A 17,308-nucleotide genomic window follows, 5' to 3' on the forward strand; every position below is an offset into this window, starting at 1 on the left:
AGACTCCCCGCTGATCGGGGAGCCCAACACAGGGCCTCTCTACCAGGATCCTGGGATCATGACCTGAGCTGAAAGCAGACACTTAACTGACTGAGCCACCCGGGGGCCCCAGTAAACTTGTTTTTTAAAGTACTGATTTGTTTTTAAAATCATACCCAGAATCTACAATGAATTAGCGGTAGAGAGAAAATGTCCAGTAACACTTGTCTAGGTATAATTACTGCCTCGGGAACTTTTAGTGACATTTTCATGTATGCTTCAGTTTTTCAGGGGTCTGGATCACTTATAGATGGTAAGGAGATATACATAAATGAAAACAAATTACAAATTTGGAGATGGCTGTACAATTTTCTAAGCTCTTAGTTCGAGTAAATGAAAGCAGTTGTACTAAAATCATCCGGGGGCCTCTTTCAAAAGCTCTTCCCTCTTTCCCACCCCTCCCTGTGCTAGGAAGGGAGAGAGAAAGTTTGCTGCAAATCTGTTTGTAATGCCCAGCCAAATACAACTTCTGAGAAGTTTGGGAAGCACTGGATAGACTGTAACACATTCCTCTTATCAGTTTTGTAGCCTCCTTCCCATTCAAATATGCACCTGAGTGTGGATCTTAGGAAAATGTAATGGATGTATCTGTATCAAGTTTTGTGATGAAACTTTATTTTGGGCTTAAGGACTATACGTCTCAGTTACTAAGAACAATATCAACAAAAATAGTCCCTGGTCTTCTGGGTCCCTTTCATTTCTTTTTTTTTTTTTTTAACATTTCTAAGATATTATAGTATGATTATCTTATGCTAATTATTTCATATTTATATATTTTTAACAAAAAAAACTAACCCAAATATCACTTGTGCCATTTTTGCCAATGAATCCAGTTTCTATCAGTTAACAAATACATGTGTTGCTAGGTCATGTAGCAAATCAGTATACCAGTTGCTTAAAAGGGGTGCAAAGAAAGATAAGGCAATCTGTTCTTCAAAGAGCTTACTGTCTGGTTGAGGAGATAAGATATTCATATATGATATATTTTTGCTGGTAGAATAAGAAACTTTATGCAAATTGTATCTTTGTTAAGAGGTAGCCATAAATGTTTAGGGCCGCCTCCTAACACTAGATCACTCATCCTCTGACAGTGGGTCAGGTGCAATTCAGTTAACTGGCAAATGGAACATAGTAGAGGGGATAGACTTGGAACTAAATCTGCTTACTGGAAACAGGGAAGACCTCAGGGAGGTAAACCTAGCTGTAGGTTGTAGGAGGAGGTTCAGTCTGACAGTTAATATAGTGGCCTAAAAAATGCAACATCAGGTTGTTGTCCAAATGGGCACTGACATCAGACCATCAAGCAGAGATCAGTTGGGCCCAAATTTGGAAGAGGTTTGGGTTTAAGAATCTAGGGAGAGCCTGAGAAGATGGAGGTATAGGAAGAGGTGGAAGAAAATAGGTGAAAATGTACATAATTTGTATTGCTTATTTTAGTTGAACAGAGGTAGATTATTTTCAGTCAACAGTGTTTTTATTTTTCAGTCTTTTCTCAAAATTGATTAGGAACAGCAGAGTATAAAATCCTCTAGTAGTACTAGACAGACTCAGGAAAGCTTCTCAAAGTGTTTGTCTTATTATTTGTAATGATAAAACTAATTTTAAAGCCATATGCATTCCTTAACAAATATTTTGTTGTTGTTAACCAAAGAATATGTTGGGAGTTGGATTTGAGTGGAAAGCAGGGAACTTTTTTTTAATTGGTATTTGCGTTTCAGAGATTAAAAGCTGCTTTGACCCAGCAACATCCTCCAGTTACCAATGGTGATACTGTCAAAGGTCATGGTAGCGGATTGGTTAGAACTCAGTCAGAGGAATCTCGACCACAGTCATTACAACAGCCAGCTACATCCACTACAGAAACTCCGGTATGTGTGTTGTTTTTATCATTCGTACTTTATCGTCTTTTAAAAAACAAACACAGTGTAACTTAAATGACTATTTTATATGCTTTGAAAAAAATTATTTCTGGTCATAGTTCAAAAGTATACCAAAAACCTTAGGAAAAGGTAGTTCATTGTAAAAGTATTGGTACTCAAAAATAAATAAATAAATAAAATAGTTGAACAGTTGTTACTGATCAGGACACCCTTTAAATGCTTCTGTAGGTGTCTGTGTTTGTTGGCCTGACATGACATAAATATCCATCGATATTTTTTTAAATCATTTTTTTTCTGTTGATTGTATTCAGCAAGTAATGTGTGCATGTGGGTGTGTTTATTACATTACTAACATAAATCAAATGATTCTTGAATTAAAATTTGAGAAACATCGCCAAAGGAGCAGACATATATGCTTTATAGAAACTCTTTATACTAGAGGTCCTTTTCATTTATCTCTAGTTTGTGACTGCATATTAGATGACTGATATGTCTATTATGTGTAGTGCATTTCTACATGGAAGGGTTGGTTACTGTATTTCTGCTAAATGTTTTAGAACTCTGTTTAGAACTCTATTTAGAACTTTTAAGATAAAAGATACTTAAGGATACTTAATACTAGCATTGGCATTAAAAAACAAAACTTTACAGTTAGAGAAACAGGTAAATGGCAAGTTTAGATTGCCTCATAATCGTTACTTTTTAGATAACTCTATTTTATCTTCACAAAACTTAGAATAAAGTGGAATGTAGTTGTGGTAGTCATCCACTAAACAACTTAGGGGCCTAGAGAGAAGGAAAATAAGTGTGTATGTTTTACTGTCATAATTCAGAGATGAGCAAACTGACTCAGGAGCCAAATCCAGCCCATGGCTATTTTTTCATGTGGTCTGCAAGCTATGTGTGGTTTTTACATCTTTAAAATGTATTTAAAAGAAATGAGTATAGGGCGCCTGGGTGGCTCAGTCGTTAAGCGTCTGCCTTCGGCTCAGGTCATGATCCCAGGGTCCTGGGATCGAGTCCCACATCGGGCTCCCTGCTCAGCAGGAGGCCTGCTTCTCCCTCTCCCACTCCCCCTGCTTGTGTTCCTGCTCTCGCTGTCTCTCTCTGTCCAATAAATAAATAAATAAATCTTTAAAAAAAAAAAAAAGAAATGAGTATATAATTTATTTTCTTATAGTAACTATAGTTTACCTGGATCTAATTTTTATTTATATCCTTGTATTGGATGGGAGCTTCATGAAGGCAGGACTTTATCTGTTTGTTTACTATTGTATCACTAGTTTCTAGGATAGTCCCTATGTTCTTTTTAATAATGTGAAATGAATGAATCAATGGAAGGAGGGAGAGTGGGAAGAATATATGCTTTTTAAGGAGCCTTAAATCCTTGTTAGGTATAAAAATGTACAAAGATAACTCTGTATTAGTTTCTGCTTATAATACTTGTGATTAGCCTTTGCTGTAATAACTGAGTTGTCAATTAAAAAAAAAACTGTTCTTTCCTATTCAGCCAATGAGTAAAAGAAAAAAACCTGCTATTATCAATAAGTTAAGAGGATGAAGAAAAGAAAATATTTCAAGGTTGCCATTCTTGAAGCAAGCCATAGAAATATTTTTCTAAAAGATTAACTTGCAATTATGTACGTAAAAGAAATGATCTAATTTAATACTTAATCTTTATTACAATTAAAATACAGTATAAATTAAATTACCCTCAGAATTTTTAATGCTAGTCATTTGGAAAAGGAATTAAATGATAACATATGTTTTTTGGAGTTTGTAGAGTGAGAACTAGTTTGGTGATTTCCCTGCAGAACTTATGTTGAGCTTATGTATAAGACTTCTGCGTATTATGTAGATTAGGAGAAGATAGAAGTTTTATTTGTTTACACCATTTTAGAATATAATTACAGGTAAAAGATTGTTTTCAGGTTTCCTTGGGTCATATGCCTGTGGTCACAAAGTGCCATTTCCTTTGCACTATTTCCAAGGGTTCATTTCCTATCTCCCAAGTTCAAGAGTGTTCTGTGGCACAATTTTGGGATTTGAGAGAGGTTTGGAAATACTGTTCTGTAGTCCCAGATACGAGGCAATATCACTAGCGACTGAAACGGTCTTTGGCTGATCTGAAGTAACTAGGCTGATCTGTTGAGGGGCAAGGGGAACCAATTAAAATTAAAATCTGAGCTCCTGTGGGATTCTGCCCACGAGGAAAATGAGCATCAATAATGAACCTGACCCTAAATTTCAAAAACTGAAGAAAAGCTGAGTATACCAAAATATGTACATGTGGTAGTTCCCTCTTACCCACGGTTTAGCTTTCCGAGGTTTCGGTTTTTCATGGTCAGCTGTGGTCCAGAAGCAGATGATCCTCCTTCTGACAGATTGTTAGAAGGGTCATTCGTAGCCTAGCACTGTGTCATAGTGCCTTTATCATTCACCTCACTTCACATCATGACGTAGGCATTTTATTTCATATCATCACAAGAAGAAGGGTGTGAGTACAGTACAATATTTTAAAAGTGAGACCACATTCACATAACTTCTATTACAGTATATTGTTATAATTGTTCTATTTTATTAGTTATTGTTGATCTCTTACTATATCTAATTTATAAATTAAACTTTGTAATAGGTATCTATGCATAGGAAAAAACATAGTATATATTGGGTTCAGTACTGTCCATGGTTTCAGGCATCCAGGGGAGTCTTAGAACATATCCCCTGCTGATAAGGGGGCACTACTGTACTTTTACTCCTCAATTTTTTACTCCTCAATTTTAGAGAAACCAATTTTTAAGAGAAAATTTTAGTATTTATTTTAAAAATTTTATTTGAAAAATAGCAAGTAAATGGTTTTTCATAGTGAATTTTAGTAAATTATTAAATTTTTTACTTTAGGACCTTATAATTTTTCAAAGGACTGTATTATACCATAGTGTTAAAAAGTACACTTGGAGAAATATAAGATCTATACATGTTTGTTTGTATTGCATTTTCAACTTCTTCATATTATTTCTATATAAATGAAATGTTATACAAACTTTAAATATATTCACTGTGATAGTGAATTAATGAGAATCTTATTTTAGCAGTGCTTATTTATTTCAAGGAATTTGTTAAAGCACAGGGTGATTTTCATGTCACCCCAAAATATTGATGTATACAGTGAGACTTAGAAAACAAAGTTAGTAGCTCTTCTTCTTCTGCCACTCTTTACTGCCTGTATTCTCACTCACTAGATACAAACATAAAAAGCTCCCATTTGTGTTTATTATAGGCTTCTCCAGCTCACACAACTCCACAGACCCAAAATACAAGTGGTCGTAGAAGAAGAGCAGCTAATGAAGATCCTGATGAAAAAAGGAGGAAATTTCTAGAGCGAAATAGAGCAGCAGCTTCACGATGCCGACAAAAAAGGAAAGTCTGGGTTCAGTCTTTAGAGAAGAAGGCAGAAGACTTGAGTTCATTAAATGGTCAACTGCAGGTATGGTGCATATATGTAAATGTTGTCCTCTTTTTAGTAATTGTGAACTTAGCTCTTCCCTGTTTTTTCCAGTTAGCCATCCAGACATTTTAGCACACAATATTGGGTGTGTATGGAATCTATAGTAAAACACAGTTTTGTAAACCTATTTGAATACTGAGATGAAGTAATATAAAACCTGCAACACTGACACAATAAGGAAATGTTAAATACAAGTTTTTACTTGTATACTACAAAAGTATGAAAACTATCTGGCTTAAACTTTGTAAAGTTGTGGTATATAAAGTTCAAACAAAGAATCTTAAAATTTAAAATATCACTGGTATTTCACTTTTCTATTTTTATTGGTTTCTATCACAACTATAAAGTTGCTTCAGTAGTATTTTTAAGTTCTTTGGTTCTTTGAACTATAAATTTTGTTGTGTTTATTTAGAATGAATGTAGTGCTTGGAAAAAATGTCAGATTGACAGCTTTGGAAACTGAAGGGCTCTATTTATCCACAGAACAGGTACAATATGGCCAGTGGCAGTAGAAATCATTTCATACTCCCTGCCAGTGTGCCCCAGATAGGTTTCTTAGGAACCTCATGGGGGATATAAAGGTTTTTAAGACTCCTTGTTCAGTCTTTGCTAAGATTTCCGGTGATGGTATCAGACAGCACTAAGATTATTTCCTTCATTCTGTTTTTTCTTTCTTCCTTTTATTTTTCTTCTGTTTAAAGATTTATTTATTCATTCATTCATCTTAGAGCAAGAGAGGGGAGAGAGAAAGCTAGGGGAGGGGCAGCAGGAGAGGCAGGGAGAAGGAGAGAAGCTGACTGACTCTCCACTAAGCAGGGTGACATGGGGCTGGATCTCAGGACTCTGAGATCATGACCTGAGCCAAAATCAGGAGTCCGATGCTTAACTGACTGAGCCACGCAGGCATCCCCTAAGGGATGTTCTTTAAAATACTTATACAAAAAAAAAGAAAAAGAATGAAGTTCATATGTATATGTTAACCTAGGAAATTATCTATAATATATTGTTAGGGGTAAAAAGGAAGTTGTTGAAAACAGCCCAAATGTCTATCAGTAGATGAATGGATAAATTACAATATATACATACAATAGAGTATTATTCAGCCATAAAAAGGGGAGTGGATGTGGATGAACATGCTAGAATGTGGTTGAACCTCAGAACATTTTTGCTTAAGTTAAAGAAGTCAGAAACAAAGCCACCTATGACTCCATTTATATGAAATACCTAGAAGAGGGGTGCCTGGGTGGCTCAGTTAAGTGTCAGACTCTTGATTTCGGCCCAGATCATGATCTGAGGGTAGTGAGATCAAGCCCCACATCAGGTTCCACGTGGGTGTGGTGCCTGCTTAAGATTCTCTCTCTCTCTCTCTAAGAAAAAAAAGTATCTAGAACAGAGAAATCCATAGAGATAAATGCAGATTGGTGGTTGCCAGGAACGGGGGCAGGGGGTGGGGTGGTAGAAAATAGGGAGAAACTGGTTAATGGGTAAGGAGTTTTACTTTGGACTGACAGAAGTGTTTTATAACCAGATTGAGGGAGGTGGCTGCTGTACTGAACACCACTGAATTGCTCACTTTAAAATGGTTAATTCTAGGGGCGCCTGAGTGGCTTATTCAGTTGGGCATCTGCCTTCTGCTTGAGTCATGCAAGGTCCTGGGATCAAACCCTGCATCGGGCTCTCTGCTCAGTGAGGAGTCTGCTTCTCCCTCTGCTTGACACTCCTCCTGCTTGTGCTCGCTTGGTGTTCTCTCTCTCTCTGACAAATAAATAAAAAAATCTTTAAAAAAATAAAATGGTAATTCTAGCTCATGGGAATGTCACCTCAGTAAATTACTCAAAAAAATAGTTGTACACTAAAATAGCACAACTCTTTTTCATAAATAAAAGGTTTGTAGTTAGATGGATAAATGTGTAGATATGAAAATTGGTATAGGATGAATCCCTAAATTGTAAGTAGAATTTTAGGAATGACATGTACCAGGAATAAGTGGTGAAGAGGCTGTTGAGAGTATGAATGGTTTGGGAGAAAGGAGCTTCAGTTATGACTTTCTCTGTTGTTTCAAGTGGATAAATGATTTTTATTTTTTGTTGTTTTTTAGTTACCAAATAAAACAAAAACAGTTTTAAAAAGTGCCATTCTGGTTATCAGAGTATAAAGAGTTAATAACATGCTTATGATAGATTCAGGGAGAAAAAATTTCAGTCTGCCAACAGCAAAACCGTTAACTGTGAAGAACAAAATGACTTGTAAAGAAAATTGAATGTCAGAGAAATAATTAAACTCTACTTTATGTGAAAACATTCATCAATTCTACATTTCCTTAATAATCCCTCACGTGACATACAGGCTTAGCTGATCAGTATAGTGGGCAGTAATGACCCATGGTTACTTACATATTACAAATAAATCTTAACGAGTGTTGAGGTGTGACTGTATACGTATTTTTACCAAATACATATTAGGTTTCAAAGAACATTAATTATTCAACTCTCTTGCCCCACTCACTGAATTTATATTTTAGCTTTCTAAAATTGTAGCTAAAAAGACAATTTCATCAAATTGTATTAGAGACATGGCAATCTAGACCCAAACTTGGATACTGTTGATTATCAATTATTATATTTTTAAAGATAATATATGGTTTTATTGTCTTTTACTTGAAAGAGTTTTCACCTCTTTGTGGCTTTTTCATTTATCCTCATTTTGGAATTTTGTTTTCAGCTTACAAATTCAGCATGTTTCCTTTAGGCAGATTCTTTACTAACAGTATCTCCTTAACAGTTACTCTTTGTATAAAACTTGGGAGTTTTTGTTGTGGATTTTGCTTTTAAAACGGGTATTGCAAAATGTGTGTGGAGTAGAAGCTCAATAAATTAAAAAAAAAAGCATTCTTTCACATCTGGATATGTGAGGAATTTTCACTCATAAGTTAATGATACAGAAAAGGTTTTGTTATTGCTCTATTGTGATTAAATCTTTTATTTCTGATACCCAAATAGTATTTTATTTCAGTATTTATCACTTGAAATATAAAGGAATGGTGACAATTGGAAGATGTTAAACCTGGTTTTTTTTGGAGGGGTTAAGATTTTATTTATTTATTTGACAGAGAGAGACACAGCGAGAGAGGGAACACAAGCAGGGGGAGTGGGAGAGGGAGAAGCAGGCTTCCTGCGGAGCAGGGAGCCCGATGCGGGGCTCGATCCCAGGACCCTGGGATCATGACCTGAGCTGAAGGCAGACACTTAACTGACTGGGCCACCCAGGCACCCCTGTTAAACCTATTTGTTTTAATTCCTGGAAGAAAAAAAAAACGTATTCTATGCTATCACTACCGTGCTTCTTTTCCCCTGAGTTTTAACCAAGCTCTAGAGGGGGAAGGGTAACTGATGCCACTACTACTTCATGCATTTTGTTATGGGCCTGAGACCTTAGTACTTCTTTTTACTAGGCCTTACTAAAAATCTTTGAGCCTTTACTTCCCCATCTGTCATACTCACAGAGTAAGTCCTGTTATGAAGATCAGATGAGAGAGAGGGTATAGAGAAGTCTGTTCTAACTACACTATGCAAACTTGTTATTCATTCTGTCATTAAGCATCTATTGTGTGCAGGGCATGTTATTAGACACAGGAGATATAACAGTGAAAGAGACATTGTCCTTGCGCTTACAGAATTTGTGGTCTAGCAGAGGAGACAGACACAAAACAAAGTATGAGAATACTCTGAAGGAGAATAAGAGAAGGGTCATTCCCATTCATTTTGCAAGGTATTTCCAAAGTATTAAGAAACCTGTCATCTTTTTCTCTATTGTTACGGACATAAATATTTCCGGACATAAATTAAATATCCTGTTCTCCAGTATAAAGTTTTACATTCGTGACAGTCCTTGGCACTGTGTGATGGGAATCTTGATACTTAATCATTGATTTTTGTGAAGACTGTAAACGTGAAGAAAATCATACCTTTAGCAGTGATGATTGCTATCATACCTATCCAATATTATTTCTTTAATGTTGGGGGTATTGGCTGAACTAGAAGTCAAAGATCATAAATTTATGGAATACTGGGTCCTCAATCTATGGCCAGGTATCGATGAAAAGCTTTGATAGATTCATCAGTTGGCTAGTCTGTCATGATTTCATCAGTCTAATCTGCTTCACATAATCTGTAAAAAAAAAAAAAAAAAGTGGTTTTTTTTTTGTTCATAGTATATAATTAACCTTTGAGTAGCTACAGATGGAATGGAGCAATGGTATAGACAATGTCAAAGTAATTTACATTTTATTTTAGGCCAGAATAACAATTTTTTTCAGCATCTGCTTTATCTTACCAAAAATGTTTACTTTGACAAAAAAAATCCTCATATGGTTTATGCTGAATGTCTATATAGAATATTTAGGAGAAAGGGCATTTGTGATTTTTAAAAACTAAGACTTTTAAAAATTGAGATGATACTGTAAAATATGCCAATTTTCATTTTATGTCTGAGAAAATTAACAATGCAGCTACGTTGGCGAGATTGTTGGTATAAATAATGAAATTAGGACCTCTGACCAGTTTTATATTATTTAAGCAACTTCATTTCACCTTCTTTGGAATTTTTTCCTCTCCCCTGGACATAGAATTATTCATGGTTCTAAAATATAACTATGTACTCAGTCTGTAGTAGGCTGTGTGCTTTACCCTGGGGATACAAAGAGCAAAAGTCATCCCTGCCCTTGAGAAAGTCCCAATCTGGCAGAGGTGGTGAGCAAGTAAACCAAAAATTAACAATCCTGTGTAGTAAATACTAGGTAAATGTACACATGTATGTGCGTATGGATCTGGGAGCACAGAAATGGAGTTCTTTTCCTATCCAAATTTACACTGTACTGATTTCACTCTTAAAGATGAATTAAAAAAATTCGCAAGGCAAGAAAAAGGAGAGGAAAGCTTTTCTAGGTAGAGACAACGTTGTGTATTTACAACACCAGTTTGTATAGGTCAAAACGATTAAATATTAATTTTTTTTTCCCATAGGTTAAAGCTAATGTGAAAGAGTGGTCACAGGCACCAGATTATAAGAGATTATATATTGTGGACTAAAAATACATATCCAGCCCTCTTTCATATTACAGAAATTAATGAGAGAAACCTGTTAGGAGTCTCAAAATCAAGCTGACACAGCAGAGAGGGAGAAATTTAGGTATTATCTATTAGATTATTCATAACATGGTTTCTCATTTTTGATGTCATTAATAGAGCTATATAATTAGCATATTGACCTAATGACTGCACTGTTCCATAGAAATGAGTTTTCTTTTTTTTTTTTAGATTTTCTTTATTTATTTGACAGAGACACAGCGAGAGAGAGAGAGAGCGAGCACAAGCAGGTGGAGGAGCAGAGGGAGAGGGAGAAACAGGCTTCCTGCTGAGCAGGGAGCCCGATGCGGGGCTCTATCCCAGGATCCTGGGATCATGACCTGAGCAGAAGGCAGAGCTTAATGACTGAGCCACCCAGGCGTGCCCATAGAAATGAGTTTTCTAAACAGCTTATTTTTTTAAAGCAAAGCTCTAAAGTCTAAAAATTCTCATTTTGTATTTTTGATCACTACACGCCTATTCTTGTATCAAATACAATATTGTAAACACAATTTAGCCTTTAAAGTTACTGTGAGCATCAGGTTTTGTTCTGTGCTTTAGTGTATTGTTGCAGTTTGTTGTTATAGGGGTGCAAGGAACTATTTGAACCAACAGACTTGCTTAACTTTTATTCTCTGAATTTTTATGTTTCTGTCATTGATCACTTAAGGGCACCTAATGAATCTAATCTAAATTACTTTACATCCAGCTTTATGGTTAGGAGACCAAGGGATGGAAAACAAAGTGCCCGAGCTTTTACAAAAGTACATATGCTTGTTATATTTCTTTAATTTTGGGTTCATAGATGAAATCTGAATACTTAAGGTTAATGTCAGTTCAAATAAGTAGTGGTATTTGTAAATTAAGTATTGTTTACCATTTTATTAAATTCATATTATTTCTAACGCTTGAATATTAGTAATTATCACTAATTGATGCATCTTTAATATTTGGGGGTGACCAAGAGGAATTAAATGGAATCTCTTAGTTTGTATGTTTTATATAGAATTTACCAGAATAATCCATCCAAAACAAAGGCTGAAGTGCTCATTTTTTAATAAGGACTAGGTCAGGGGTGCCTGGGTGGCTCAGTCAGGTAGGCGTCCAACTCTCGGGTCATGATCTCGGGGCCATGGGATTGAGCCCCATGTTGGGCTCAGCACGGAGTCTGCTTGGGATTTCTTCCCCCTCCCTCTTCCTCTGCTCCTCCCCTTGCTTGTGCCCTCCTTCTCTCTAAAATAAATGAATAAATAAAATCGTTAAAAAAAAATAACTAGCACAATTCACCATTAATTTATCAGATTAAATTTAGATGTGTACAAATTACCTAGATTGAGGGAAACTAAGCCATTTAGATATTACATCTACTCTCATTGGTTCCGTGTCCAACACAGTGCCTTGCTCAATTTTAGATGTCCATGATTCTTTGGTTATTGTGGTCTCCCCTGTGGAGCTCTTCATAGTTTCTGGAAAACTAGAAACTTGCCTAATTTAGATTCCAGGATAAATTTTTCATTTTCAAGTGCACAGAGTCAGTGAAAATTCATTCTGACTCCCTTGATGTTTCTAATTTTTCACATAATCTAAAGAACATGCAACATAAGTAAAAAATACCTTCTGTAGGTAACCTGTAATATATAAGCAATCCCAAGGCAAATGGTAATGTGAAAACTTTGAAATATGTTATCCAGTCATGTCGTTATCTCATTTAAATTTTTATACAAGTTGCAGTCTTTGTACAGATGCTAAAATATGAAAACTGATTTGTACTGATTAAACCTATTTAAGCAGTATATTTTGTTTATTCCTTGATATTCTGTTAAAGATAACCGATATTCTTAATTTTCACTTGTTATAAACAGTAAGAAATGTTTAGTCTGATGCTGTTAAGGTACATAAGTTGTTTCTTTTCTAGAGTGAAGTCACCCTGCTGAGAAATGAAGTGGCACAGCTGAAACAGCTTCTTCTGGCTCATAAAGATTGCCCTGTAACCGCCATGCAGAAGAAATCTGGCTATCATAGTGAGTAATGTTCCATTACCTATAGCCTTAGGCTACATCAGTGAAATACTGTCAGAGCGAACCAAGCTACCATTAAAAAAAAAAAAAAAAAAGAGACCACAATTCTAATATTTAATATTAAATATCAGAACTTCTGCAAGGTTATTATGGAATGGGGAATATACTTCTTAGAATCAGAGTTTTTGGATTTTCCTATTTCTAGCTTTTTTTCTAGGGATTATTACACATCAACAAAACAAGTTAATAATTTTTTTTTAAAGATTTTATTTATTTATTTAATTGACAGAGAGACCGCGAGAGAGGGAACACAAGCAGGGGGAGGGTCGGAGGGAGAAGCAGGCTTCCTGCCGAGCAGGGAGCCCGATGCAGGGCTCGATCCCAGGACCCTGAGATCATGACCTGAGCTGAAGGCAGTCGCTTAACCAACTGAGCCACCCAGGCGCCCCAAGTTAATAATTTAAAACATAGTGTAAATACTGATGATATTTTGTCTTCCCAGAGTAGCATTCTGTCTTAGAATGACAGAGTGAAATACTACTTCTTCTCCAGCCCTCCATTCACTAATTTTTTTTTAATTTAATTGTCTTCACTTAACAATATATAGTACCTGTTTACAGTATCAGATCCTTTTGTTCTTTATTAAATACCAGCATTGTGCGATTTTTATATGGTTGTAAATCTTTATATTGAGGCTTTTAGTCATAAAAATGGTAAAATAGAACACTATGTAAGTTTTCTGTTACATGTTTTCCCCAAAATGAGATTCCTCTCTTTTCAGCATTTTAGAGGTTAATTGTGTTTTTTCCTTCTTGTAATGTCCTTCTTTTTTGAAAAGATGCACAATATTGGAGCCAGCTGTTACTCTTGAATAAATGGCCAATTTTGTCCATCGTACACAAATTTGTAACAAATAACAGAGCTGGGGATGCATTAGGCAACATTCATAATATATAACCCACAGCTTTCGTTTTTATGATTTAGTGATATTTCAGGATATTTGTAAATGTGAAGATTGTTTCAACCATATGTATCCACTTCATTTTAATTTGCCAGTGTCAGTAATTCAAAAGAAAGAAACATTTTGTATTGGATGCAAACAGTTCCTCAGGTGCTCACGATAAAACTTAATGGCCACCATCTTTACTTGTAGTCATTGTAAGCAGTTTCATCAGAGTGGGCAATATTTTTTAATTTAAAAGATTCAGTAGATTTAGCAACACTCTATTGCCATATATTTTTAGAACATTGATTTTTGTCAGTTTTGAGCAAATAAATCTCAGCCCTTTGATATCTAGTCATTTTCACGGGATGGTGAAACACATTGTGGAGTAAATTGGACCCATGTAGAAATATGTTTGGGGTTTGTATTAACAATGATTGCTGCAGGGATGAAGCCATTATGGCTCCCATCTGACTTAACAACATAATTTCCTATGGAAGCTACTGAGTTCAGCATTATGCATATATGATTTTCTTAACAAGAGAGCTCTCTTGAATTTTGATAGTTCAAAAAGAAATATACAAATGATTCTACAAAATTAGAAGGAAAATGAATTTTTCAGTTACATCCAACTAAAAATTTCTCTTCTGCAATTTTTTAATCTTAGATAATCTCTTGGATAATCCCAGCAGTTTTAGCTCTATAATCAAGGCAGCATATGCTCAGCAAAGGCAAGCCAATTTTTCATTTTAAGCAATAATTTATAAAGATGTTTTTATGAAGATTATAGATGTATGGGTTTATATGCCATACATACCCTTAAATAAACTGAAAGTCTAGATTAATACGTTTTTAGGGAATATGTATTATGCTAGGTTGTATAGACTGTAAGAAATGAATAAGACATTTTTGATGTTTGGAGTTATTCCTACCTTTTTTTCTGTCTAGTCATCTAGATAATCAAATAGACTGAAGTAAAAATTTAGTTTTAGCATAAAATTAGTTCTCTTCAGCTCTTGGGAGATAATTGGGTTTTATAGAAATTTTAAAGTAATTTCTCTTTTCACACTTGAAGTCTTAGGAAAAAATGTGACTTCTCTGTTGTCTGGTAGTCAAGGTAGATAGATTGACTAAGTGAATATTTAAATCTTAGAGAAAATGTGGGGAAATTCACAGATACCTAACACTGTTCATGTTGTAGCACACAGCTATTGCTAATGGTGGTGAACTGTAATAGTTAACACTTCCAAAACATTTGTGAAATTAAGGTTTAATAGAAATTAAGGAATATTACAAAATCTTTTCAGGTAGAGGTGACAGTATAAAAGCACACACCATAGGGTCTCAGTTCTAAGGCTCGAAGTCCCCACCTTGTAGAATGAAACCCCTCAGTCATGGGAAAACCCTGACAATTGGGGTCACATTAGCAATCAAATAGTATAAACCATGAATGAAAATATGAATACATTTTTAATGTTTGGATTCTATGAAGAATAAAGCACAAGAGTGATCTTATTACCATTAATTCATATTTTCTAGATCTCTGGGCATAATTAAAATGGTATTTTGCTTGTTTCTATAATCTTAAGTGGGAAGGAAAGCTTCTTGGGCCCTAAATGTAATTGAGAGCTTATATTTTCATTAATGAAAATATGTATGAACATAGGTAGAAAACTTCATAGTGTGAATTGTCAAATAGCTGGGGGTTTTGTAGCTTTAGGGCTGAAAATGGCTCTTGGAGTGCAGTAAGATCTCATATCTTTTGAGTGCTTATGATTATACTAATGATTTTTCTCTCCTGACCTTCTAGAAGTAGTGGACATAGGTACAGGTATATCACATTATAAAGATATTGTATATATATATAAAATTTATAATTATGTCATTTATAAGTGAGTACCTGATGCTTTGAACAGCCTAAGGATTTGCTTTACCTAATTTGAATGTCTGGAGATAGGCACTTGTCCTTACAGTTTACTGTTTCATTTGGAGTCCTTGCCTCCACTGTATATTTAAATTTCCTTATACCTCTCATCACAGATCGGCCTCTTTATTTTTGAGAGCAGGTGTTCCCTAGAACTTAACACTGAGAGAAAGGTCAGTGTTCCTGTTGAAGAAGAGTGGTGCACAAAAGAGAACTCTTTAGTATTCTTTTCAGTTAAAGTGTCATTGCCCGGCTTTGGGTTTCTTTGAACACGTAATTGTTGTATTGGCTGTTTAACTGAATTATAAATATTTTATAACATTTGTTATTGCTTCATCAGAAAAGTATCCTTTCTGCTTTATATAATTTTAAAAGGATTATTGATTGTGATTTTTTATTGTATCTTGAGGTCAAATTTTTATCTTGAGGTGTGATTTTGCATTTATAGCAGATTTATAGAGAAGATGGGATTCTAATACATTTTAAAAACTGCTTTACAAAAATGCATGGATTTGAGGCAAACTTGTCAAAATTCTGTAAGTACTGTATTTCAGAAAACTCTCAAAATGAGGAATTTTATTTAAATTGAAGTCAAGCTGGCCAAGTTCCTCCCCTTGTCCTCTGCATCACAAATCATAGGATGAGTCCTGCTTTAAGGGTCCACAGTCTTTTAATAATTGATTTTCATTAGTAAGCGGGCCAGTTTGCATTGTGAGATTTGATAGAAAGCCTGCTTGTTACTTTTAAGCACTAAATAAAAATTATTTTAATGCCAAGGGAAAAGTATAAAAACACATCAGTATGATACTGTTTTCAGGATGTTCGAAGATGAACAAAGCTAAGTAATAGTACAGGGAGACATACCCATTTGGTAAAGCTTCAAACAAAAAACAAGGGAATGGTTAAAGAACTATCGGAATGCTGATTACCTTTGATGAGGAGACGAGCCTCCAGGAAGCATCGTTGTTATTGGCAGTGTTCTCTTAAGTTTGGGACGGGGTTCACAGTTATTGGTTCATGTTATCATTGTATCTCCTGAGTTACATATGCTATAAATGCTTGTGTGTTGTGCATATCAAATTTTTCACTAAATGAAGTAGCTGGATTACATCCTGTTAAAATGAGAAAGGTGTAGGAGATTCATTGTTCAAGCCTTAAAGTTGGTAGCTTTTCATAAATACTTAGAAAGCCCCTTTCTGAATATCTTTTCCATTGCAGTGTCTAGAGTTTTATATAATTTTTTTATTTGAACCCCAATTAGTTCATGCAGCTATAACAGCTGGTGGCATTTAGATTCTAAATATTGCTTATTCTCATGTGGATGCATCATTAGAATCAGGTGTTGTAATCACCCATTGCTGCAGTAGATGGAAAGTCAGCCAGAATATAGTTCTGGAGAATGCAGAGGGAATAATTGGAAAATATAATTTGTATGTAAGAATTCATTTTGTTTATGCATGTGGTTGTAAATTTTTTTTATCTTTTAATAAGAATGGCATGTAGGCAAAGACACAGGTTTTGTTAAATGTGTTACTTGATAAGTGTTTGATCATATCTGTAAGGACAAGGCTATTTCCCAAATTCCTACCTGATTTTCTTAACACTATTTAGCAAATATTTCAGCTCTGTTCTGTGAGGCACTGGGCACGCACATGCTTCCCTGTGCCTGGTTGTACCTTCATTTGACCTGTTGTGGTGAAATTGCCTACTTCAGACTTACAGGCACCTTTCGCTTACTCAGGCCCAGTCATAGCAACTTAGCTCAATAAGCGACTTTGTAAAAGCCTAACTTTTCACTCTGTATACTGACAGAGACTGACACATTCTTAGAGAGATGTCTTTAAGAAACAGTAACTTTTCTTTTTTCCACTCA

At 35.1% G+C, this 17,308-nt stretch overlaps 1 protein-coding gene across 12 annotated transcripts in view; it reads left to right on the forward strand.

Moving 5' to 3' along the window:
• Positions 1-17,308, forward strand: part of ATF2 (activating transcription factor 2) — an 89,588-nt gene that overhangs the window by 67,011 nt on the left and 5,269 nt on the right. For 10 of the 12 annotated variants that reach the window (XM_073882136.1, XM_073882156.1, XM_025849841.2 and 7 more), the window contains 3 exons: positions 1,758-1,907; positions 5,200-5,406; positions 12,466-12,571. In XM_073882136.1, coding sequence (XP_073738237.1) covers positions 1,758-1,907; positions 5,200-5,406; positions 12,466-12,571 — 463 coding nt within the window. Of the gene's footprint in view, positions 1-1,757; positions 1,908-5,199; positions 5,407-12,465; positions 12,580-14,178; positions 17,303-17,308 lie in introns of those variants that run through there. The other 2 variants (XM_073882173.1, XM_025849874.2) reach the window with 2 other exon arrangements.

Source organism: Callorhinus ursinus, unplaced genomic scaffold, assembly GCF_003265705.2.
Source record: "Callorhinus ursinus isolate GAN/ISIS: 27379988/994484 unplaced genomic scaffold, GSC_fseal_2.0 scaffold2, whole genome shotgun sequence".
Lineage (NCBI taxonomy): Eukaryota > Metazoa > Chordata > Mammalia > Carnivora > Otariidae > Callorhinus > Callorhinus ursinus.